This window comes from Oncorhynchus gorbuscha, linkage group LG03 (assembly GCF_021184085.1).
Source record: "Oncorhynchus gorbuscha isolate QuinsamMale2020 ecotype Even-year linkage group LG03, OgorEven_v1.0, whole genome shotgun sequence".
Classification (NCBI taxonomy): Eukaryota; Metazoa; Chordata; class Actinopteri; order Salmoniformes; family Salmonidae; genus Oncorhynchus; species Oncorhynchus gorbuscha.
In genome coordinates, this window is record NC_060175.1 from 73,223,345 (window position 1) to 73,235,452 (window position 12,108).

General features: G+C 40.0%; 1 protein-coding gene and 1 long non-coding RNA gene across 2 annotated transcripts; both read right to left on the bottom strand.

Annotated features, from left to right (window-relative positions):
- Positions 1-262: 262 nt before the first annotated feature.
- Positions 263-9,798, bottom strand: igf3 (insulin-like growth factor 3). Its single transcript, XM_046336872.1, has 4 exons — positions 9,689-9,798; positions 8,013-8,157; positions 3,686-3,873; positions 263-2,609 (listed from the first exon to the last, which is right to left on the bottom strand). Exons 1-4 carry the CDS (start codon positions 9,743-9,745, stop codon positions 2,355-2,357), a joined length of 645 nt encoding a protein of 214 aa, XP_046192828.1. The 5' UTR covers positions 9,746-9,798; the 3' UTR covers positions 263-2,354.
- Positions 9,799-10,870: 1,072 nt separating this feature from the next.
- Positions 10,871-12,108, bottom strand: LOC124021746. Its single transcript, XR_006836306.1, has 2 exons — positions 11,543-12,108; positions 10,871-11,507 (listed from the first exon to the last, which is right to left on the bottom strand). It is a non-coding gene; the product is annotated as an uncharacterized LOC124021746 (long non-coding RNA).

Genomic DNA, 12,108 nt, shown 5'->3' on the forward strand with positions numbered 1-12,108 from the left:
GATGCTTCTTAAAGAGATTATATTCGAATTGACTCAAAGTAACATTTGGAGTTGTTTATGGTACAATGGAGTTCTACTGGGGGTCGTGCTCTTGACTGTAGCAAATTACAGTTTTCTGCCCTGCACAGCCTTCAGACAGGAGGAAGGTAATGGAAAGATTAATAATGAATGTAGTTATTGTGACACTTGAATTGTACTAGCCTCTGGCAAATGATATAAAATAGGATTTGAATGACAAGACACAAATAGCCAGAAGTCAGGTGGTGGCATATATGTAATATGTAATAATACATTGTATTACATCAAATATTGTGAACACTTCCAATGTAGTCAAAGTACAAAACAATAAGCGTTGAACAAATTGCAATCTACACTTTTTGTATACGTCAAGCACTCAAATGCGTTGTTTCGGAGGGCGCAAGGCTCTCGACCTTCGCCTCTCCCGAGTCTGTGCGGGAGTTGCAGTGATGAGACAAGACAATTGTACATTGACATTATTTTATACTCCCAATTGGACACAACGGAATTGGGGAGAAAAAGGCGTGTAAAAAAAAAAAAGTAAACAAAAAAAAAAAGCATTCAAATACATAGCAGCATACTGGTTCACTCTTCATTCATCCAATAAACACTCTGGCTATTAAAGCAGATACATTGTAATAAATAGTTTAAAAAAAAAGATTGTCTCCATTCATAAACATTAGCCCTGGCCTGAGGCATGGCAACAGTAAATAATTATAGTAAGTCATCAAGTCACAGAAGGGGCCTGTACATAAGGCACATACGATTCATATTCAAAGATAAAGACATGGTGAGACAAAATACAGGTTAAAGGCAAATCAAGTGTACTGATGCTGTTTAAATTGGAACCCAGTGCTGCTATTTGCAGTGCTTGTGGTGATACTAGTATAAAGTGAGGTTATCAATACAAAAGTCATATGCATATGAAATATAATGGTAGTGCTTTCATTTATGATATAGTGGGGTCTGAAATGATTGACACCTTTAATGAGCAAAAATGATTGTATAAAATAAATAATTTAAATACTGAGCTACTGTATATTGTACATTTACATTATTTTATAATACAATTGATCAGAGAAACTTTTAAGTAATAGTTTTTTCTCAAAGTTAGGGGTAAAAATGGACACCCGTTTTCAATACAGCACCTTGCGAGGATAACGACACTGAGCCTTATCTAAAATGTTTAAGATTGTTGGGAGGGATCTTGGACCATTCCTCCATACAAAGTCTTTCCAGATCCTTGATATTAATCTGTGCTTTTAGACAGCCCTCAACACAAACCACACATTTTGAACTGGTTTGAAGTCCAGAGAATGAGATGGCCATTGTAAAATGTTGATTTTGCAGCCAATTAACCATTTCTCTGTGGATTTTAATGTGTGCTTGGGGGTCATAGTCTTGCTGGAAGATCCATTTGCAGCCAAGTTTCAGGCGCCTGGCAGAGGCAACCAGGTTTTTGGCAAAAATGTCCTGGGTAAAGTTCATGATGCCGTTGAGCCCCAGGACCTGTGGAAGCAAGATAGCCCCAAAACATCAAAGATCCAGCACCATATTTGACAGTAGGTATAGGGTTATGCTCATTGATTCTCATACATTTCAAACCCATCACTGGTGTGTGTGGCCAAAGAGCTCTATTTTCACATCATACAACAAATGTAAACACCTGGAACATGCGAAACAGCAGTTGGATTGTCAGATGACATGAAAATAGCGGTGGGTTTATCATCGAAATGAAAACGCATGAGCAGAAAATAACCCCATGCCTACTGTCAAATATGGTGGTGGATCTTTGACATTATGGGGCTATTTGGCTTACATGGTGAAATTGTCATTATAATAACCTGTAAATTACTTGCTTCTTTCATAAAGGAACAATATATTGTAATTATTGATTGAGTTTAATTATTCTAGGCATGATACCACAATTTTATTAATACCTTTTTACTTCTGGAATGTAAGTTATTTTTGATAACTTCTTCCCCTTTATTTATAAAGCATTCACATAATTGTGCTATTGTTAGAATGCAAGAAGAATTGAAACAAATGTACACTATTTGGCATGCTGCTAAAGAACATCAGGGGTACTGAACATCTCCAGGACAAGTCCTGCAACTTAAGCAAAATTGATTATATACCCAAAATAATGTTGAATTCATAACATGACAAAGCAGAACTAGATCATTGCATTTTTTCTCTCAGTTCCTCTGCCTAGAGTTTTAAAGTGCATTGGGTGTACTGGATTGACTTGTCAGTCTCACAGCCAATAATAAAAGGATCAGAGATATTTTGCGCCCAGTTCAGACTGTTCATCTCAGTTTCTTGAAATGCTGGACTCAAAAAAGGTCAAAGATCACAATGGCCACAGTGTTGTTGCTGCTGCTTTGAAGGGATTTCTTGAGTCTGAGGGAGTCCGTGTCTGGCGTTTTCGCTGTGTTCCCCTCAGCACTAACCCTTTGAGGTCTACGGTGTCCGTAATGCACTTTATTTTCATGATGCACACTGTGGATCTGCCGCTCTTCATCATGACTTGACTCAAGTTTCCAGTGGTTCATTATTCTCCTCCGAAAAACAGTCTGAAATTGCTCCTCCTAGAAATGACAAAGAAAACAGGTTGTTTTACATTCAAGATTGAGGGAGCTACTGGTTTCAAATTGTAGCTACACCCTGTGGATGTGCTGTCCCCTCTAGTATGTGTGTGCATGTGTTAAACTTAATGGACGTGCTAGACAGATGGTTGGATTCAACTTTTCAAACACCAATTCCAAGGCCTTCCAAGTAAGAGCTTTAGAATGAGGTTGACTTAACATTTCTATGGGACTGATACCAGCAGCGGTTCTAGCCTGTACGGCACCCTGTACGGCACCCTGTACGGCACCCTGTACGGCACCCTGTACGGCACCCTGTACGGCACCCTGTACTGCACCCTGTACGGCACCCTGTACGGCACCCTGTGCGGACCCCCCTTTTTATTCAGACATTTGGAACACCACAAATACATACAAAAAGACTTATAAATATCAAAAAGTAGTAACAAACACAAATAAAAACAAATTTGTGATGATTTGGCACTGGAGCATCAATACATTCTCCCCCCCCCCCCCCAACACTGACAACTAAGAGTCAAGACGAAACCAATTCACCCTGGTGGTGTGCAGACTGGTTTTATATTTTTCTTTAATAATATAATAACGATTTCACACAAAAAAAGGCAACAATATGTCTGTGAAACTATATATTCACAGTATTATGAATGAATTGTGGTTTATTTGGTAGCATTTTGTAGTGTGACTGATTTGACTAATTGCATTAGTACTGTACAAAGTTAGAGGTGCGCTATTTGACAAACTCCCCCACTACCACTACCTCAGGCATTCAGTGGGGAGACCTGAGGTCAACCCCCGCCCACCTCGTACTTCTGAGTGGGAGACCTTCACAGGCAGTAGCCTGCCTAGCTCACAAATTAGAATCAGGGCGCCCAATCAGACAAGGTTAATTGACTAACAGTCCCACACGGTGACATGATATCATTGACGTAACGTGCAAATGAGCGATAGAAAACCGATCGCTCATATGACACTATTACAAAAAATGTGCGGGCGGCCCGGGCAAGATGCCGCTTATACCTAAATCCGCCACTGGTTGATACCCAAGTGAGGTCTCTTACCATAACTTGCTGAGGGGTGAGGGGAGCGTGTCGTCGGCTCCGCTTTGGCTTTGCGCAGTAGCTCTCCAAATGCTGCAAGTCACAGGCCTTTAAGCAACACTGCTCCACAATTCCCTTCCCTCTCATCCGAGTCCCATTCCCTCTGAGGCGAGGACCATTCCCTCGGGTGGACCGAAGTCCATTCGGTGCTGTAACAACAACAAAAAGTATTTGGATCAGATCGTGAAACAATGCACCGTCTTGAAGAGTTGCAATACACATCTAGTAGGTGGTGGGCTGAAGCTGAAAAATCAGGAAGTTGATCGACCTACGTCGAGGGAGGAGCTGTTTCTTTTTATATGACAATTAAATATTATAATTACTGTAAGTTTGTTGGCACCTTCAATTCTTGCAAATTTCATCAGAAAGTTATGTCAACTGTCTGTTCAGGCAAACTTGCAAACTGCTAAACTTGGAACCAATCAGAACTCCCGTATATACCCCTCGTGATGAAGGCAGCCAATGGCCTGCTTCTATCTAAAATTTAAACACAGCCTACCATGAAATCGTGATCTGCTGTCAGTGTTTTAAGAGGAACTAACATTAGCTCCCAAAGACTGAAATAGGATAAATATCTGTTTGAGTGCACTTTAAATATGTAGCATGCAAGAATGGTCTTGATCATATGAAGTACTAACTCCATTGACCAATTAGCAGTAACATAAACCCAGGGTCGTTACAGTACTTACAGTTGAAGTCGGAAGTTTACATACACTTAGGTTGGAGTCATCAAAACTCGTTTTTCAACCACTCCACAAATTTCTTGTTAAATTATAGTTTTGGCAAGTCGGTTAGGACATCTACTTTGTGCATGGCAAAAGTTATTTTTCAACAATTGTTTGACAGATAGTGAATTATAAATGAAATTATCACAATTCCAGTGGGTCAGAACTTTACATACACTAAGTTGACTGTCTTTAAACAGCTTGGAGAATTCCAGAAAGTAGTTCATGGCTTTAGACACTTCTGATAGGCTAATTGACATAATTTGAGTCAATTAGAGGTGTACCTGTGGATGTATTTCAAGGCCTACCTTCAAAGTCAGCGCCTCTTTGTCATCATGGGAAAATCAAAAGAAATCAGCCAAGACCTCAGAAAAAAAATTGTAGACCTCCACAAGTTTGGTTCATCCTTGGGAGCAATTTCCAAAACGCCTGAAGGTACCACGTTCATCTGTACAAACAATAGTACACAAGTATTAACACCATGGGACCACGCAGCCGTCATACCGCTCAGAAAGGAAACACAATCTGTCTCCAAGAGATGAACGTACTTTGGTGCGAAAAGTGCAAATCAATCCCAGAACAACAGATGCTGTGAAGATGCTGGAGGAAACAGGTACAAAAGTATCTATATCCACAGTAAAAAGAGTCCTATATCAGCATAACCTGAAAGGCTGCTCAGCAAGGAAGAAACCACTGCTCCAAAACTGGCATAAAAAAACCAGACTACGGATTGCAACTGCACATGGGGACAAAGATCGTACTTTTTGGAGAAATGAAAAATATAAAAATAAACTTGTTTGGCCATAATGATCATCGTTATGTTTGGAGGAAAAGGGGGGGCTTGCAAGCCGAAGAACACCATCCCAACCGTGAAGCACGGGGGTGGCAGCATCATGGTGTGGGGGTGCTTTGCTGCAGGAGGGTCTGGTGCACTTCACAAAATAGATGGCATCGTGAGGCAGGAAAATTATGTGGATATATTGAAGCAACATCTCAAGACATCAGTCAGGAAGTTAAAGCTTGGTCGCAAATGGGTCTTCCAAATGGACAATGACCCCAAGCATACTTTCAAAGTTGTGGCAAAATGGCTTGAGGACAACAAGGTCAAGGTATTGGAGTGGCAATCAAAGCCCTGACCTCAATCCTATAGAAAATTTGTGGGAAGAACTGAAAAAGTGTGTGGAGCAAGGAGGCCTACAAACCTGACTCAGTCACACCAGTTGTCAGGAGGAATGGGCCAAAATTCACCCAACTTATTGTGGGAAGCTTGTGGTAGGATACCCAAAATGTTTGACCCAAGTTAAGCAATTTAAAAGGCAATGCTACCAAATACCGATTGAGTGCATGTAAACTTCTGACCCACTGGGAATGTGATGAAATAAATAAATAATTCTCTCCACTATTATTCTGACATTTCACATTCTTAAAATAAAGTGGTGATCCTAACTTTTACTATGATTAAATGTCAGAAATTGTGAACAATAGTTTAAATGTATTTGGCAAAGGTGTATGGTATGTAAACTTCTGACGGGTATTTTTTTTGGCCATCTATATACTTCATATATTTGACAAAATCATAAAGAAAATGTACTGGTTACCAACATAATTAGAACAGTATAAAGTATGTTTTTGTATGCAATTGTAAACTGACTGGTTTGAGCCCTAAATGCTGATTGGCTGACAGGCGTGGTATATCAAACCGTATACCAAGGGTGTGACAAACGTTTATTTTTACTGCTCTAATTACATTGTTTACCTTCATTTAACTAGGCAAGTCAGTTAAGAACACATTCTTATTTTCAATGACAGCCTAGGAACAGTGGGTTAACTGCCTTGTTCAGGGGCAGAACGACAAATTTTTACCCTGTCAGCTCTTGGATTCAATCTTGCAACCTTCCGGTTACTAGTCCAACACTAACCACTAGGCTACCTGCTGCCCAAAACATCACAGTTCTGAAAACATAGCTTGTCCAAAACGGGTCTCTTGGCACAACATACCATGGATATGGGGTAAATTGAGCCAGGTTAACTTAAGCAGGATATACATTTCTGTGTTGAATTAAATATTACCACTGCCTTTTTAAAACCATCTATATCTCCAACACTTTGTGCTTTAAATTTTTTTTTTTAACACGACGTAGGCCAGGCCCAGTTGTTACCTCATACCCAAGCGTTAATGCCTTGCTTGCATTACGCCTGGGAAGAAAACACTTAAATTCACTCAACCATAAGCTCAACTTACCCCAAGCAAACATTTAGACCACACAGCTATACTGAACAAAAATATAAAACGCAACATGTAAAGTGTTGGTCCCATGTTTCATGAGCTGAAATATAAGACAGACATTTTCCATACGCACCAAAAGCTTATTTCTCTAAAATGTTGAGCACACATTTGTTTACATCCCTGTTAGTGAGCATTGTATCATTTTTCAAGATACATCTATCCATCTGACAGGTGTGGCATATCACAGCGTGATCATTACATGTGCACCTTATGCTGGGGACAATAGGCCACTAAAATGTGCCTCAAGTTGAGAGAGCATCCAATTGGCATGCTGACTGCAGGAATATCCACCAGAGCTGTTGCCAGAGAATTAAGCATAATTTATCATCTACTGAAGGGTGCTGAAGAGTATTTCTGTCTGCAATGAAGAAAAACTCGTTCTGATTGGCAGGGCTGCACCAGTGACGTGAAATTGACTGATTTCCTTATGAACTCAGCAAAATCTTTGAAATTGTTGCATTTAGATTTTTGTTCAGTATACAGTAGAAGGATGCACTTTCTTGCTAGGTGTAGGACCTCATGTTGAAGCTTAGAGACCCCGTTTGATGTATAGAACAATCTTAAAATGATCTACTTTGATGTAGATACAAGAATGAAACTCCTAACATAAATTCATTTGACTTGGTAAAAATACATGTTTTTTGGACCCAACTTGCTTACCAAATTTTCCATGTGATTTCTTTCTTCACAGACTACATAAAATGACCCCTTCCTAAATATTTGGTCAAATGATACATTTTGTGTATGGTTTCCTAGAAACAAGCGTGGCTCAACTTACCCCACTCTCCCCTACTGCAGTTCTCTAAGCATTTTTCCCCTGTTTAATACACTTCCCTTTACATAAAATTGCACATAATCAGTTGTATTATTTATTGTTATAGCTACGGCTATCGCTCTAGTGTTGGCAAAATGTTCCTTGTAAGCACTCTGTCATTTTGTTGGATGAGAAAGAAACATGATATCAGGCTGTGAAAGTGGCCTTGGTAGAATAAGGGTAAAGGTGATTAGGTGAGAGGGCTTATGGATAGTATGTCTGGTCATACTGCTAATGTCTCAGCATGGATACTTTTTCCCCCCTTCAAATGAATGGCTATTTGCCTGTAAGAAATGTCCCAGTATACGTTTTCTTCTGAGCATCGAGTTGTAACACTGGTGTCAGCTGTGGGATTCAGTGACCATGTAGTGTTTCTCTGACAGAAAGAGGGAGCATACTATCTAAACAGCAGGACATTAAATGGCAAGTAGCAGCACAAAAGGTGACAACAGGGAACCATACCTCTGTAAAATCCACGGTCTCCGCACACAAACTCTAGGTGGGCAACAAGTTCAGATCCACAACGTGCTCTTGACTCTGCATGGTCTGGTAGAGCTGCAAGGCACAAGATGGAGTACAGCACACCAACACTCCGCCAACATAGCACCTAAGAAAGAATGCACTTTAATAATCAATATCTAGCACCACTCATCTGACTGAACACAATGGTCTTGTCCACTACATTATTAACACCAACACATTAACATATACAAAAACATTAGGCTATTGAGTTGAAGATGAAACATTTTTTAGCGTAGGCTTAATCATACTTTTCCACAACAATTTGGGCAAACAGGTGGCATAAAACCTAAAAATAATATTTTATTTGCTGGTTATAAGTTTCACTGTAATAAAGCTTAACAATTGGCGGTCAGTAATTATAGATTATTATTTAGTTGATAAGCAAGGAAACTCATAAATATTCAAGACAAAGACATTCAACCCAACATAAAGTAGGAGGAGTCTCCATGCACACTATCAAAACAGCCACTACAAACCAAAGCATGGCAACAAACATTGCCCCCAAAATTATCCTTATCAAGCAAAGAGCACATAGCAGTTACCCCGTATTAACCTTGATGCTTGTTTTAGTACAGCGAGTTACAAAATAAAGATTAATAATTCAGCTAGGATAGAATTATGGATGATAGCAGCCTTAAAATACAACCGCCTCCCACGCTCTTTCTGTCACTCTGGCAAGGATACTCTGCCCTCCCCTCTAGAAAGATACCGTAGAAAGGAGGATGCTCCATTTCTACTGAAGCCTACATTACACATGTACACTTCATTCACATATACATCTCAGGGACCCAAAAGGAGACATTGCATCCAATCCTCTGATGCTTTACAACTGAGGACATAATTGCTCCTTCAATACCAAGTTCTTCCTTGCAGAAAAAGCAGCAAATATGCAGGTAGATTAGATATGGCATCATAATGAAGAGTATACATTGCTCATAGAAAGTACATTATTAAGGGTGACAAGCAGAACCTACTAATTTTGAGCTGCACTAATGTCAAAATTGTCCATGCAGATAATTATTGCAATACAACAACTGAATGAACCCACTGGGCAAATGAGAGTTGCAGTGCAGAAAATGAATATATTATATTTCTTTGGTGCAGTCTGCTGATAGGAATGTCATGAGCTGGAGGTGAAGGGCCTCCAGCTCATAACATTCAAACAAATACAACACTTTGCAGCCACTGGGTAGATATTATTTCACTGCATCCCACACAGCCAAAGATGCATCATGTGAACTTGCTAAACTGTGCATCCCTAAATTTGCCACCATGTAGGTGGATATTTAAATGCTATGCAGTGAAAATATCACATTTCAATTTCTGCAAAGCCACAACTCCACATAAGAGCATGAATATTATACTGTTTGTAACCTAAAAACGGTTTTCAATATGTGTAAAGAAAATACATTGGGTCACTAGGGACCAATAGCTTGATGCAACTTCTACTTTGGGCCAGTTTCCCGGACAGATTGGCATAAATCTATTCCTGGACTAAAGCATGCTCAATAGACTAGATCTCCAAATCAAACCTCCTGAAATTGCACAGTACAAATAAATGTCAATAACCACTGTTCCAGAATTAGTTCAATGTTCTCCTGAGTGACCGTACATACCTTCAGTGTACATCCTTTGGCAGACGACCAGTGTAGTGAGGGCTCAGAGGAGTGCATCTTGTCTGTCTGTCTGTCTAGGCATAGAGGCAGTAAGGCCTTGGAGCTGCAGTCTTATACTCAACCAGAGGGGAAGGACCAGCAGCTCAGTAGCTCCCTCCCTCCATTCTAGGCATTCTCCCTGGCCGAAAGAGGAAGGGTGTAAACTATTGAATCGTGTCCAAATCAAAAGTACTATCATCATGCCAACTTCCTGCCTCTCATTGGCATGCCAAACAAGATCAGATCAAATCTTGGACCAGGGTAATGGAAACGGTTTTGCAGGTTGTAAAATACTTTAACCTAGGATGACCTCCAGTACTTACACTGTATAGGTCAAGGTAAGCCTTTACTTTGCACACACTGATTAATTAGAGAAAAGACACTAAGGGCCGGCTCTACTCAATTTGCAGCGCTGAAGATCCACTATTAAAAGGCAATGTTCCCATGGTTCTGGAGACTGCATTCACGCCACATCGTTAATTACCTTCGGCGATATGGATTGAATCCAACCAGTGTCTAATTTTACTCGATTAGTTAATTGGCCAGTCTACACATCTGGCCATGTTCAATACGAGAAAATGCTTTGAAAAACGAGGTACCCCTGAAGTTCTATTTTCCCATTGCCAAACAGAATAGTTTGATTCAGTGGGCCATAAACATGACCCCGGTATCCCAAGTCTAAACTTGCTGATTAAAAGCCCAATAGAAGCGGCTGGCCTCAAAGGCCAAATTTGGTGTAACAAGAGAAAGAGATGGACTTACATTACATTGTATGTTCACCACTGCTATCATTTGGGTCGAGCCAGGTCTTTTTTTTCTTTACTGTCAAACTGTGCAACTCAAGAGGATTGTCACATAAATGTGGTTCCTGAGAAGTTAGACAGTTCCAGAGATTTTCTCCGTCACACAACAGCCCAAAATATTACGACCCCATTGACTGCTGTCATGACTTTCGACCCATGGCCCTTATGGGCAACCGTCCAAATAGTAAACTGACAACACTGTACGTTCGTCATTACAGCACACTGTCTGGGAGTAAGAGTGAACACATAGCACGTGGCGTTCAGGAGAGATGTTACTGGTGAGGAAATGCAGATTGTGTGTGATACACAAAACCAAAAAAATAACAAAATGATGCCTTCGTACAAACATTGGTTGTTTTATTGCACAAGGTTAATGTTATGAGACTACACAAAACAAAGTTATTTGGCAGAACTCAAACTTCCCATTGGCTAGTCTATCACAGTAAGACTTTGCTGCCACATGTGGCGACCTGGGTGTTGTGCTTTCTGAAGGATTCCTCCACTTATAAATGTACCAACTTGAGAGGGACTCATTTTCAGCATCTAGTAATAACTTGTACAGTATCATCTAACAAACATCTTGAAAACAAAAATTATTCAACCCGCAGTATAAATACTGTTCCAACTGGGGGGGAGAATAGGATACAACTTGTACTTTTAACACAAGTGACAATGTTCAAAATGTGAAGGGGGGAAAAAAATGTAACTAATTGTGTCTCTAAAAGGGGGAATTCAGACCAGCTACACACGCGGAATGGAAATTTATTCAGTTTTTAGGCACTTCTCTCTGCGTATTCTGACCTTGATCTTGTGCTAGGGGAAATGCCAGTGCCAGCTAAGGTAAGCATTTAATGTGGCAATCAAAGAAATTAAGGTGTGGTGGTGTGTCTTACAGGTACGCTGTATTCTGAACTTGACTGAATTCCCTCATAATGCCACCACCTTTACTCATGAGGAAACTGTGATGATCGAGCAACCTGTCGCGACAGAATGTGAAACTAGTCATTTCAACCTGTCGCGACAGAATGTGAAACTAGTCATTTCAGCAAACTGAAAAGCATGTCAACTTGTCAGGTTTTTCCACAATGAATTATAAACAGCAGTGATGTTATTCAAAATTATAAATTGTAGGCCTATTGTTTCATCATTTGTGGGGCTGAATTTGGAGATCCAAGCAGAGGCTGGAGCCTATGGTAACCTGTGCACACTGACAGTAATTCCAAACCTACCGAGATGATTTATGCACTCTAGAATGTTTCAATTATATGCCCCAACTTATCAGTGGTTTGTTTTGACAATTTCTATTGAATTAAATATTAGCCACCGTCAGTAATACCCACATACTAACTATCACTTTAGTTAGTCCTAACCATTACATGGTTCGTTTACCAGTCTTACCTCTGTCACATAAGTGTGGTTAATCCAGCGGGTCACTAGTAATAGGCTTACATACATTGCATTCGGAAAGTTCAGACCCCTTCACTTTCCACTTTGTTACGTGACAGCCTTATTTTCCTCATCTACACACAATACCCAATAATGACAAAGCGAAAAGAGGTTTAAACATTTTTGCAAATA

Coding starts and splice junctions, on each gene's coding strand:
- igf3 (XM_046336872.1), bottom strand. CDS start 9,745: ATGCACTCCTCTGAGCCCTCACTACACTGGTCGTCTGCCAAAGGATGT. Junction 8,158..9,688: donor CCAAAGGATGTACACTGAAG/GTATGTACGGTC, acceptor ATTCTTTCTTAG/GTGCTATGTTGGCGGAGTGT. Junction 2,610..3,685: donor TCACCCCTCAGCAAGTTATG/GTAAGAGACCTC, acceptor TGTCATTTCTAG/GAGGAGCAATTTCAGACTGT.